The sequence below is a fragment of the Rattus rattus genome, chromosome 9 (genome assembly GCF_011064425.1).
Source record: "Rattus rattus isolate New Zealand chromosome 9, Rrattus_CSIRO_v1, whole genome shotgun sequence".
In the NCBI taxonomy this organism is placed as follows: domain Eukaryota; kingdom Metazoa; phylum Chordata; class Mammalia; order Rodentia; family Muridae; genus Rattus; species Rattus rattus.
In genome coordinates this window covers 58,363,493-58,375,591 of record NC_046162.1, presented here as the reverse complement: position 1 = coordinate 58,375,591, position 12,099 = coordinate 58,363,493, and the positions used below count along the sequence as shown (strand labels likewise).

Genomic DNA, 12,099 nt, shown 5'->3' with positions numbered 1-12,099 from the left:
ACAGCGGGCCCTGTGCCCAGAAAAAAAGAGGGGAGGGAGAAGGGGGTGCTCAGCCTACCACCGGGCAGGTCCCAGATAACACTGCAGATACCCAAATGTTAATCACCCATTAGCACAGCCCCGGAGCAAAGGGAAAAGTGATTAGGTGTATAATGGGGTTCACTGGGCAGGAGCAGTGGGCTTGAGCTTCAAAGATAAGAGGTTTTCAGGTTAATCAGCACCCTGTGGTGTGTGGATATAAGGAAGCTAACACAGGGTCTTGAAGCAAGATCCTGAGAGCCAACAGGTAGGAGGAAGGGACCTCATCCTGCCCTCCTGGAAGAGCTAAGAAGAGCTGTTGGGTAAGAAAGAAGCTGGGATAGGCCCGGGCTAGCCCAGGAGGAAGTGGGTCTCCTGGCTCCTCACTCTCTCCTTGTCTCCAGGGGAATCCAGAAGACAGTACAAAGAAATTCTTAGGAGACCAGGTTTCACTGCCTTGGGCTAGCTTTGGTCGTCAGGAATCTGGAGCAAGGTTTCTCACTACTTGCTATCTCTCCTAAATACTGTAATGGGTCCACACCCCTGAAGAAGTTCAGAGCAAACTTTAGGAAGATTTTAGGAAGAGTCGAGATAGTTCATTGTGAGAAGGGACGTGTGTAACAGGATGGTTTTCGGTGTGATTTTCTTTTAGGGGAAGGATATGATGGCTGAGTAACACTTAGTTGTAAGCAGGAAGGTAGGCTGCTATGAACTTAGGGCTTGACGGGATAATCTTGCTAAATCCTATCCCTGTGATGTCTGGTAAGGAGCCAGGAAGGGCGTTCCCACCACCCAGGCCTTTGCGGCTTTCTTCTTCCCAGACCTTCCATCCCACCCCACTCCAAATCTACAGAGCAGGATCAGCTCTGGGTCAAGGCTCCATGTTCCTTCTCTTCATTTCATGGAATGCCCAAAACCCTTGACTGTTCCTGCCCCACCCCAGCTCTCAGCACCCGCTCAGGCCCCAGCACCGGGGGGCTCCTGGATCCCCCCTTGGTATAATACTGCCCCTTTTCCTTCTCAGCTCGGGGACACAATCTAGGAAGATGGTGGCTTTGAAGACCTGCTCTCTGCTGCTGGTGCTCCTGTTCCTGGCTGTCGGGCTGGGAGAAAAAGAAGAGGTTGAGTTCCGGTAGGAGTTGCGGGGGAGGTGGGGGGCGGGCGGGGAGGGCGGGGCTGGGACAGGTGCTGGAATACAAGCTGTCTTGGAATAGGGGTGGTAAGAAAGGGAGGCACTCGGGGTTGGGGATTTAGCTCAGTGGTAGGGCGCTTGCCTAGGAAGCGCAAGGCCCTGGGTTCGGCGCAAGGCCCTGGGTTCGGTCCCCAGCTCCGAAAAAAAGAAAAAAAAAGAAAGGGAGGCACTCGGGACTGAGAGGAGGGATGGTAAGAAGGACAGCCCGTCTGCAGCCTGAGCGTGCCATGAGAACAGAATTAGAGAATTACTTATTAAGAACTGTAGAAAAGAAAGAGACTCTGGTTAGCTAGGTCTGTGGAAGGACTTGTTGGTGGCTGAGAGACATCACTGATACACACGTGCGTTCCCTCAGATCTCATAGGAACTTCCTGAGCACCAGGCACAGGTCAGATTACACGTGAACCAAGATCCACAGGGGGTCTCTGGCCTTCAGTGAGAGCATGGACTAAGGCAGGCAAAGAAAAGAACCACATAGATTATTACAGAGGTGGACCAGAGTCAGAGTCAGACAACTACAGGACTGGGCAATGCTGAGCATGAAGCTCACTCGGTCACCCCAGCACTTGGAAGGTGGAGGCAGGAGTTTTGAAAGTTTGAGGCTAACCTAGGCTACATTACAAGACTGAAGGCACTGATACTGTGTCCGGGAACCAAGGCAGAAACTTGTCAATATAGAACTGATCTTTCTAAGATTCTAGGACAAGCCACGTACCATGCAAAGTTGGCACATGTGAAACAGGAAAGCCATCAGAAGCACAAGCACTTACAAGGAGAGACAGGTCCTGTTGGATGCCAAGGACAAAAACTTCAAATCCCATGAAACATAGCACGCTGTGTTCCATTTTTTCCTGCACTCTGGAGACAGAGACAGAGATGCTGAGTTCCAGGCCAGCCGGGGCCACATAGTGAGACCCTCTCTCAAAAAAGAATGGAGACCCAGGGAGCCGTTGTGCTACTGCCTTTATCCCAGCACTGGGGCGAGACAGGAGGAAGATCAGGAGTTCATGGTGAACTTCAGCTACACAGCGGCCAGTCAGGGAGACCTTGCCTCCCAGAACCTTACCAAAAACCAATCAAAAACAACATAACAAATCCCAGAGAGTTGGGACTGGGGAACACTTCTCTGCAGTACAGTCCTTGCCTCCCGTGCATGAGACCCATAGGTTCCATCCCTAGAACTAAAACAACAAACAATGCCCCCCTCCCAGGAACCTGGACCCAAACTGACCAAGTGAATCCTGCATCTGTCCTGTATATTGGGTGGGACCTTGTTCTCTTCATGGGGACAGGGAGCTGTAAATTTGATCCCAGCACACACACACACACACACACACACACACACACACACACACACACACCTGAGAGAGAGAGAGAGAGAGAGAGAGAGAGAGAGAGAGAGAGAGAGAGAGAAACACAAACACAAACACAAATAGGGACCAGTCTCCTAGGGCTGTGGCAGGATAATTTTATGTACTTAAACAAAAGGCTTGTATAGATTGGGGATGTGTCTCAGTGGTAAGACACATGGACAATGTGCACAAGGCACAGGGTTCATTCCCCAGTACAAACCGAAAAGGCTTATACAGTCCTTGAGCCACACAAAGTAAGACCTCTCTGTGACCTCACCAAGTACCGTCATTGTTAGTGTGGTTTCAGAGACAAAGTCTGTTTATGCAGCAGGGGTAGTTTAAATCTTTGGCATCTGGGGCCAGTGAGATGGTTAAGTCACACGCAAGTCTGACAGCCCAAGTTCAACCCACAGAACTCATGACAAGGCGGATGGACCTCCACATGCACTGCAGCATGGGAAGCCTCTGTAATAGTAATAAAACGTAAGCAGCAGAACTTGACATCCTCCTGCCTCCATCTCCTAGGCACTGAGATCACACCAGGTGCTGCCACATCTGGCACTCAGTTCCTTTGTTTTTTCTTTCTTTGGGATGGAGCTTGTAGGAAGCAGATCTCTCGCCTTCCATCATGTGAGTCCTGGGGACGGAGCTCAGGTTGTCAGGCTTGGCAGCAAACCCCTTTGTTTGCCCGTCTCAGCAGTCCTTTAGCTCACTGTTCTTGAGCTCACTCTTACTACTACTACTACTACTACTACTACTACTACTACTACTACTGCTACTACTATTAGTAGTAGTACTAATATACTATTAGTAACATTATTAGCAATTGTTACTAATTATTAGTAATAATATTTTTATTTATTTTTTAAGATTTATTTTATGTATATGAATACACTGTAACTGAACCGGAAGAGGGCGTCGGATCCCATTACAGATGGTTGTGAGCCACCATGTGGTTGCTAGGAATTGAACTTAGGACCTCTGAAAGAGGGGTTGGGGATTTAGCTCAGTGGTAGAGCATTTGCCTAGCAAGTGCAAGGCCCTGGGTTCGGTCCCCAGCTCCAAAAAAAGAAAAGAAGAGAAAAGAAAAGAAAAGAAAAGAAAAGAAAAGGGACCTGTGAAAGAGCAACCAGTGCTCTTAACCACTGAGCCATCTCTCCAACCCTGTTATTGTTGTTATTATGTTTTTGAGACATTGTTTTTCTATGTAGCTCTGGCTGTCCTTTCTATGTCTGTCTGTCTGTCTGTCTGTCTGTCAAGGTTGGCCTTGAACTCGCAGAGATCCACCTGCCTATGCCTCCTGAGTGACATTGTTACTATTTCATCATTATTATTTTTGAGCTGGCATCTAGCCCTGAACTTCCAGTGATCCTCCTGCCTCCTCATTCCAAGAGCTGGGATTACAGCCATGCACTCTCAGGCCCAGCTGAATTCACTCTATTGTGGTTGACTACAAACCCAAGGACTGAATCAACCAATGTGATTTCTCCGACCTTCCCTTCACTGGTACCCTCGTATCTGTCTCTCACCTCTCAGATCCCATGCTAAATTTGCTGGCCCCCGACCTCGAGGCCCAAGGTATGCGGAGGGGACTTTCATCAGTGATTACAGCATCGCCATGGACAAGATCCGCCAACAAGACTTTGTGAACTGGCTTCTGGCCCAGAAGGGGAAGAAGAATGAGTATGTAGCTCCCTCCTGTCCCCATGCCAAACTCTATGCTCACACCCTCTCCCAGGTGACCACATGGTCTGCGAGATGCACAGCTCCACAGATACCTTTCAATAAGTGAGCATGAGGAACTTAAATGGTCATGACCAGGGCTCTGAGGCAGACTGGACACAGGATGAGTTGTCCCATCCTTACCTTTATTTTATGTGCGTTGGTGACTTGGCATCATGTCTGTGAGAGAGTGTACAGAAGTTATAGACAGTTGTGAGCTGCTGTAGGTTGATGTCATTATGCAGGTGAAGGGGCAGGAACAGAGGTTTTAGAAGGAGAGGGAGAAGCAGGAGAGAAAGAGCAAGAAGAATCAAGATGGAGATGGAGAATGACCCAGATCCTGGTGGTCTTGAATTGTCAAGGTAGTTGGGATGGATTTCTGTAGGCAAATTTATCTTATCTAGGTGGGCAGTTTTTATCCTTATCAATGGGTTGTGAGTTCATTGTGAGGATGTATTGTGGATTGAGAATTTAACATACAAATCTGATTGATAAGTTACAGTTTATTGAGTCATGATTTCACTGGGTTGTTGGGAGTGTAAGCAGAGACTATGGCAGGGAGATGTGACAGCCCAGCCCACGCTGGACTTCTAGAGCCCTGACTTTACCAGGTAGCTGGGAGAGTTCGAGGCTAGCAGAGAGCCACCAGGAGAGATACTAATTAGAGATAAATTATGTTTAGTTCCATTTGGCCCCATGGGTGCTGGAACTAATACTAGAGACCAGAGTGGCAAGGTGCCACACTGGAACAGCCCTCAAACTGCCTAGGTCAGAGAGTACTTGGGAGCAGCCCGGGTCAGAGAGAGAGCCTGGTTCAGAGAGAGAGCCTGGTTCAGAGAGAGAGCCTGCGAGAAAAGCGCAGAGTGGTACTAGTGGGAACCTCTCATGCTGATTTTTTTACCACTGCAACAAGCTGCCATGTGGGTGCTGTAAACTGAACCTGAGACCTCTAGAAGAGTAGGAAGTGCTCTTAACCACTGAGCCATCTCTCCAGGCCTCCATCCTTTACTTCTAAGGAGAGTTGTAGTGATAATTTTGCTATTTTGATTTGCTTGAAAAATGTAGAAATGTTATAAGAAAATGTCTTTGTTTTAATCCCTGGTGTGGGATGTGGGCCGACGTCCGACTGTTCACAGCAGCTGACTATGATTTGCCCTGTGCTGTAGGAGGGATGTGATTTTGCTAGCAACAGATGTTTTCTGCGACTATGTGATGTTTGGAATTCTGGGGACTTTTCAGAGGGTCTATAAATGCTAGGGCCCAGAGGTAGCATTTATTGGGTCGTTGGTTGTTGTTGGTCGTGGTTTTTGTTAAGTAGTCATGCGCAAAGAAGAAACAACAAGAAGAAATCAGATATCCTGATGGTGAAGATCAAACTTGCCCCAAGAACTCAATGGCCCTAATCAGCAGGAAGTAGTCTAAAGATAACATCAATCTTTTCTTCTCTATCCTTTCTTCTCTCATGTCTAGTGTTAGGGGGTTGAAAGGATGGAATAAAAGAGGTGGAGGAGGGGGTTGGGGATTTAGCTCAGTGGTAGAGAGCTTGCCTAGGAAGTGCAAGGCCCTGGGTTCGGTCCCCAGCTCCGGGAAAAAAAAAAAAAAAAAAAAAAAGAGGTGGAGGAGGGTGGAAGAAAGAACCCATAAAGTAGGGAAAGACCAGCTACAGAGGTCCGCAGATGAAGGCGGGAGGAGCGGGTTGCCTACTTGGTGGTGGCTGCTTCAGACTCAGGAAATAAACCACCACTGTGCCTCTCCCAACCTGGGCTAAGTCTTGTTCACTGCTGTTTGGTTAGTCTGGTGGATTCTGAAGAGCTATCAGTGAAGGAGACTGAACACAGGCAGTGCTGGGGGTGTCGGGGTGTGAGTACAGGAAGGGGTATTGAAGATTCCAGTGCCCCTGCACGAGGGAACTTCAGTTGTCCCCTCCAGCCCAATTCATTCTTGAATGGTCTTCATTTCTCCAGCTGGAAACACAACCTCACCCAGAGAGAGGCCCGGGCTTTGGAGCTGGCAGGACAATCTCAGAGAAATGAGGAGAAAGAGGCACAGGGGAGGTGAGTCCACTGTGGGGAGTGGGGGAGGGGGACAGTGCTTTCACTGCTCTCTCTCTCTCTCTCAGCCTGTAGAGGCAGGGACCCCACAGTAGGCACCCCTTTCTCTACGAGCTTAAGAAGGGTGCCAGTGAGTAGTCCTGGAGGACCCCCTGAGGTCTGGGAGACCACTGGGAGACCTTGGCATCCTCCCAAAGCCAGACCCCTGAGATCACCTACTCTATGAAGTAATGAGTGTGAGGCTCGGGCAAGTTCTCTCTGGGGTCAGTGGGATGTAGTCTCACAGACTTCTCTAAAGTGAGTTGGTGAGCTACCTCACTGCAATGTTGTGTTTGGTTTTGCCTGGATTGTGGACCCTGTATTCTCTGGGTAGGCCCTGCACAGAGGAGTCTCAGGATCTGAGAGTGGAACTAACCCAGAGGCAGCAAGTTATGTCAGCTCCCTAGCTCCCAGCATATGCTTTAATCCCAGCACTCCAGAGTCAGACAGAGGCAGCCCAACTTGGGTTACATAGCAAGTTCCGAGCTAGCCAGGGTTACAGAGTGCGGCTTTGTCTGCAAACAAAGCATTCTGGCTCCTGCAATCTGTCTCCTTTGCAGCTCTTTGCCCAAGAGCCTCAGTGATGAAGATGTGCTGAGGGACCTTCTGATTCAAGAGCTACTGGCCTGGATGGCGGACCAAGCAGAGCTCTGTCGACTGAGGTGGGGAGCACGGGGGTGTGGGCTGTTGTACGCTTGTTAGTTCAGGCTCTCTGTCTTCTCACCTAGCTGCCCACTCTGTTCTCAGCTTTCCCTCATGACACTTGGGCCAGAGCAACTTCCCATGGTTCTGCTCTATAACCACTGTTCGTCCCAACAGCCATCAGCTAGGTTCTGCTCCAGAGAGAGCGTCTAGATACTGAGGAATGACCCAGGAAAACACAGAAACTCAAACACACCCAGACATCTGGGGAGGGGTGGAGGAAGCATCTGGGTGCTTTCCAGAAGGTAAAGAGGGAGAGGAGGATTGGAGAGAGAGAGCCCAGTGAGTAAAGTGCTTGCTGGGCCTGACATGGTGGCACACACCTTTAACCCCAGCACTTAGGAGGCAGAGTCAGATCCCTGAGATTTAAGCCAGCCAGGTCTACAGAGTGAGTTCCAAGACATCAAGAGAAAATAATAAAACCCTGTCTTAAAAGAAAAAAAAAAAAAAGTGGACAAAGGCTGGAGAGATGGTTCAGTGGTTAAGCACATGCTGTTCTTCCAGAGGACCTGGGTTCTGTTCCCAGCAGCTATTCGATGGTTAACAGCCACACATAGCTCTGGTTCCAGAGGATTCTCTTTGGGCTTCCACAGGCATTGTATGCATATTGTACATACATGTGGGCAAAACATACAAACACATAAAATAAAAGGAAATAAATCTTTAAAAAAATTAGAGTGGATATCAACCTGTGGTCTGTACACATATGCATGTGCACACACATGCACAGATACATGCATATATATGTGTATGTATGTACACACAGACATTCATGCAGACACAGACACACAGACATACACATACACACACACAGACATATACACAGACAGGCAGACAGACACACACACACACACACACAGAGAACATGATCAAGCCAGTTGAGAGGACACATCTGTGTTGGGAGGTGGGGGTGCTGTCTTGGTACTTTTGTGAAGGATTTTGACTACTAATCAATCATTGACAAAGGTCATTTGCAGGTAGGAGTGGTTTATCTATACCTGGACAGCAGGACAACCTTGCTGAGCTGACTCCAAGTTGGTAACTCCCTTCAATCCTCTCTTCTCCTGTCTCCCCCTCTTCAGGTCCCAGTGACTGACCTACCCCGGAGCAGGACTGGACTCTGACCTTAGCTTGCTCAGCTCCTACTTCTGCCCTGGTCCAAAGTCTCTGAGAGAACCAAACCAATAAAGCCTTGAGCTGAAGTAAACCTTGGTGTCCATTGTGAAAACTCATTCAAATGTCAGCTGAGCACTCACAGGGCATGGCTCTGTGTGTGTGTGTGTGTGTGTGTGTGTGTGTGTGTGTGTGTGTGTATCTTGGGTGTCCATGCCACCCAAGGAAAAGGGACACATCGAGCTATTCCTCTATGAATCCTACAACCATACGGGAACCAACACAGACCAGAGGGATTCTGACTGACTCACTCTATATAACAATGAAGTGCACGAACACAATGGCAGGCAGGCCTGCACGCTAATGAAGTGTGACGTCACAAGCCTATGATACCAGTGTTGAGGAGGGGAAAGGCAGGAGGATCAGGAGTTCAAGGACAGACTTGGCCACATGAGACTGTCCTAATGTCTCAAAAGCAAGCAAATAAACACAAAAGGAGAAGGTTCTTCAACTACATGGGCCTTTCAAGTAGCTGGAAGAACATGTATGAGCCATGGCACGGGCAGCAAGCCTTTGTCTTTTAGCACACAGACACACTACTAATCACAGTATGGCCCTGAGTCACGGAGAAAGACAGGAGTCTTTTCTAGATGGAGTGGAGTAAGAAAATGCCATTTAAGCTGAGCCTGGGAGGGCAAAACAGTGAATAAGTAGATTGGAGAAAGTTCTCGGTGGTAAGAATGAGAGGACCAGAATTTGGTTCCCAGAATCCTCATCCAGTGGCTCACAATGGCCTGTAACCCCAGGAGACACAAGATCTGCTTCTAGCCAGAGAGGGCACACATGCACACTTCTGTATATCCACACAGACACACATACATTTTACGTCAATTAAAAAACTCTCAGGGGCTGGAGAGATGGCTCAGCGGTTAAGAGCCCCGACTGCTCTTCCAGAGGTGCTGAGTTCAATTCCCAGCAACCACATGGTGTCTCACAACCATCTGTAATGGGATCTGATGCCCTCCTCTGGTGTGTCTGAGGACAGCTACAGTGTACTCATATACATTAAAAAAAAAAAAAAAACAAACCAAACGAAACCTATGTCAATAAATGAGAAGAGGAGCAGAGGAAAGTACAGCGGGAGACTGAGGAGGCAGGACTGAGGCCTCAGAGGGTGGTAGGGAAGACGAAGCAGGAAGATTGCTGAGTTTGAGCAGCCTGGACTTCACAGTTGGAGTTAGGACCATGTAGTGGGACATTGTCTCAAAACAAAATAAGAAATAAAATAAAGATGGCAGCACACATCTTTAACCCCAGCGCTCCGGAGCCTGAGGCAAGTGGACCTCTTGGAGTTTGTAAGCCAGCCTGGCTTACATAGCGAGTTCAAGGCCAGCAAGGGCTACATGGTTAGACCTTGTCTAAAAAAGAAAGGAAGGAAGGAAGAAGGAAAGAAGGAAGAAAAAGGAAGGAAGGAAGGAAGGAAGGAAGAAAAAGGAAAGAAGGAGGAAGGCAGGAAGGAAGGCAGGAAGGGAGGAAGGAAGGAAGGCAGGAAGGAAGGGAGAGAAGCCTGGAGTGAAGCATGCCCTTTGTTCTTGTTGATGTTTTCGAGACAGGGTTTCTCTGTGTATCCCAGGCTGTCCTGGGACTTGCTCTGTAGAGTAGGCTGGCCTAGAACCAAAGAGATCTGATATCTGCTTCCTTCTGCCTCCCTAGAGCAGGGAGTAAAGGCGTGTGTCACCACTTCCCGGCATGGTGCATTCCTTTAATCCCATCATCAGAGGCAAGTGGATCTCTGAGTTCACAGCCAACCTAGTCTATAAGCCATGCTCCAGAACTACAGAGAAACTCTGTCTTAAAAACAAAAACAACAGAAAAACAAAAAAAACAAAAGGAGAAATTTGGAATTAAATTTTTATCATATATTTTATTTTATACTATATATTATATGTGTAACTGTGGGTGGGGCAGCTGGAGAGATGGCTCAGTGGTAGAGAGCACTGACTGCTCTTGCAAAGAATCTGGGGTTCAATTCCCCGTATGGACAAGACATTTTACAACTGTTTATAGTTCTGGTCCCAAGGGATCTCACGCCCTCTACTGGCATCTGAGAGCCTTGCATACAAGTGGTTTACATACACACAGGCAAAACCTACATAAGAATAAATTTTAAAAACATTTAATTTTTTTTTTAGATTTCTAAATTTCTTTTTAATTATGTCTAAGTTTGTGTGTGTGTGTGTGTGTGCATATGTGTCTCTGTTTCTGTGTTGTCTGTTTCTGTGTGTGTGTGTCTGTATCTGTGTCTCCATTTCTGTGTTGTCTGTTTCTTTGTGTGTGTGTGTGTGTATCTATGTCTCTGTTTCTGTGTTGTCTGTTTCTGTGTGTGTGTGTGTGTGTCTGTGTTTCCGGTTATGTGTTGCCTGTTTCTCTGTATGTGTCTCTGTATGTCTCTGTTTCTGTGTGTGTATGTATATGTGTGTGCCATGTTGATGGGAGAACCCAGTCTTTGAGCACACCAGGCAAGTACCATACCTTGAACTACGTTTCCATCCTCACATTAATCCCAGAATTGAATTGGAGCTGAGGGCTGCCAGTTTAGTCTCTGGACTTCAGCTGACTTTCAACACTTTTATTTTCCTTGTTACCAATACTGTGTCCATGTGATGTGTTTGCCTGAGCCTGCTTGCACCACCCTGTGTACAGTTAGAGGACTCTGTGGAGCTTGAATTCAGGGACATCAGGCTTGCACTGCACGTGCCTCTGCTCCATAAGCCGTCTATGCTTCCTTCTTTTATTTTGATTTTTTCTTTCTGTTTTTCCAGACTGTCCTAAAATTCACTTTGAAGTCCAAGCTGGCCTTGAACTCAGAGATCTGCTTCCTAAGTGCTGGGATTAAAGGGGTATGCCAACACACCCGCCAGACTTCTCAGTTTTCACGCATCTTTGATGATATTGTCCCTTCCCTTTGAAACTTCTGCAGTTTGTGAAGTATGTCCCATGCAATTACGGGACAATTTTTGCTCAGAGAATTGTTTGTTTTAGCCCCGCCCCTTTGTGATGTTAGGGCTAGAACCCAGGGCCTACCCAGCAGCCAATGGCTGAGCTATACCTTCCTCCTTGGTAAGTAGTTTGTATGTTTACTTATTGTGTGTCTGTGTGTGCATGCCTGTGTGCATGTGGGGGCAGGCCTCCATGGGTGTGTGCACTGGGGCACTTATGGAGGACAAAGAACAACTTTCAGGAGTTGGTTCTCTCCTTCTATTTTGTCGTTTGCAGAATCCCAATTCTGGCCATTGAGAATGACATCAGGGCAAGTGCCTTTTGATACTATCCTCTTATTATTATTTTTTAATAAAGCAGCATTTATTAAACATAGGCTTTATTAGATTTTTTTTTGTGTCTCTGGGTGTGTGGCTGGTGTGTGTGTTTGTGTGTGTGCGCGTGCGTGTGGAAACCAGAGGACAACCTCAACTTTTGTTCTTCAGGAGCTGTCTACCTTTGCTTAAGAAAAGTTATTATTGGGGTTGGGGATTTAGCTCAGCGGTAGAGTGCTTGCCTAGCAAGCGCAAGGCCCTGGGTTCGGTCCCCAGCTCCGAAAAAAAGAAAAGAGAAAAAAAAAAAAAAAAAAAAGTTATTATTGGGGGCTAGAGAGGTGGCTCAGCGGTTAAGAGCACTGACTGCTCTTCCAGAGGTCCTGAGTTCAAATCCCAGCAACTACATGATGGCTCACAAATGTCTGTAATGAGATCTGGTGCCCTCTTTTGGTGTGTCTGAAGACAGCTACAGTGTACTTTGTATAATAAATAAATAAAATTAAAAAAAAGAAGTTATTATTGAGCTGGGCATGTTATCATTAAAAAAGAAAAGTTATTATTAGAGCATGGTCTCACATGCTTCTAATCCCATCTCC

At 47.4% G+C, this 12,099-nt stretch overlaps 1 protein-coding gene across 1 annotated transcript; it reads left to right on the top strand.

Annotated features, from left to right (window-relative positions):
• Window positions 1-259: 259 nt before the first annotated feature.
• Gip (gastric inhibitory polypeptide) lies at window positions 260-8,283 on the top strand. Its single transcript, XM_032913887.1, has 6 exons — window positions 260-341; window positions 1,043-1,150; window positions 4,099-4,245; window positions 6,249-6,338; window positions 6,935-7,036; window positions 8,159-8,283. The coding sequence occupies exons 2-6, from the start codon at window positions 1,065-1,067 to the stop codon at window positions 8,166-8,168; spliced, it is 435 nt and encodes a 144-aa protein (XP_032769778.1). The 5' UTR covers window positions 260-341; window positions 1,043-1,064; the 3' UTR covers window positions 8,169-8,283.
• The last annotated feature ends 3,816 nt before the right edge of the window (window positions 8,284-12,099 follow it).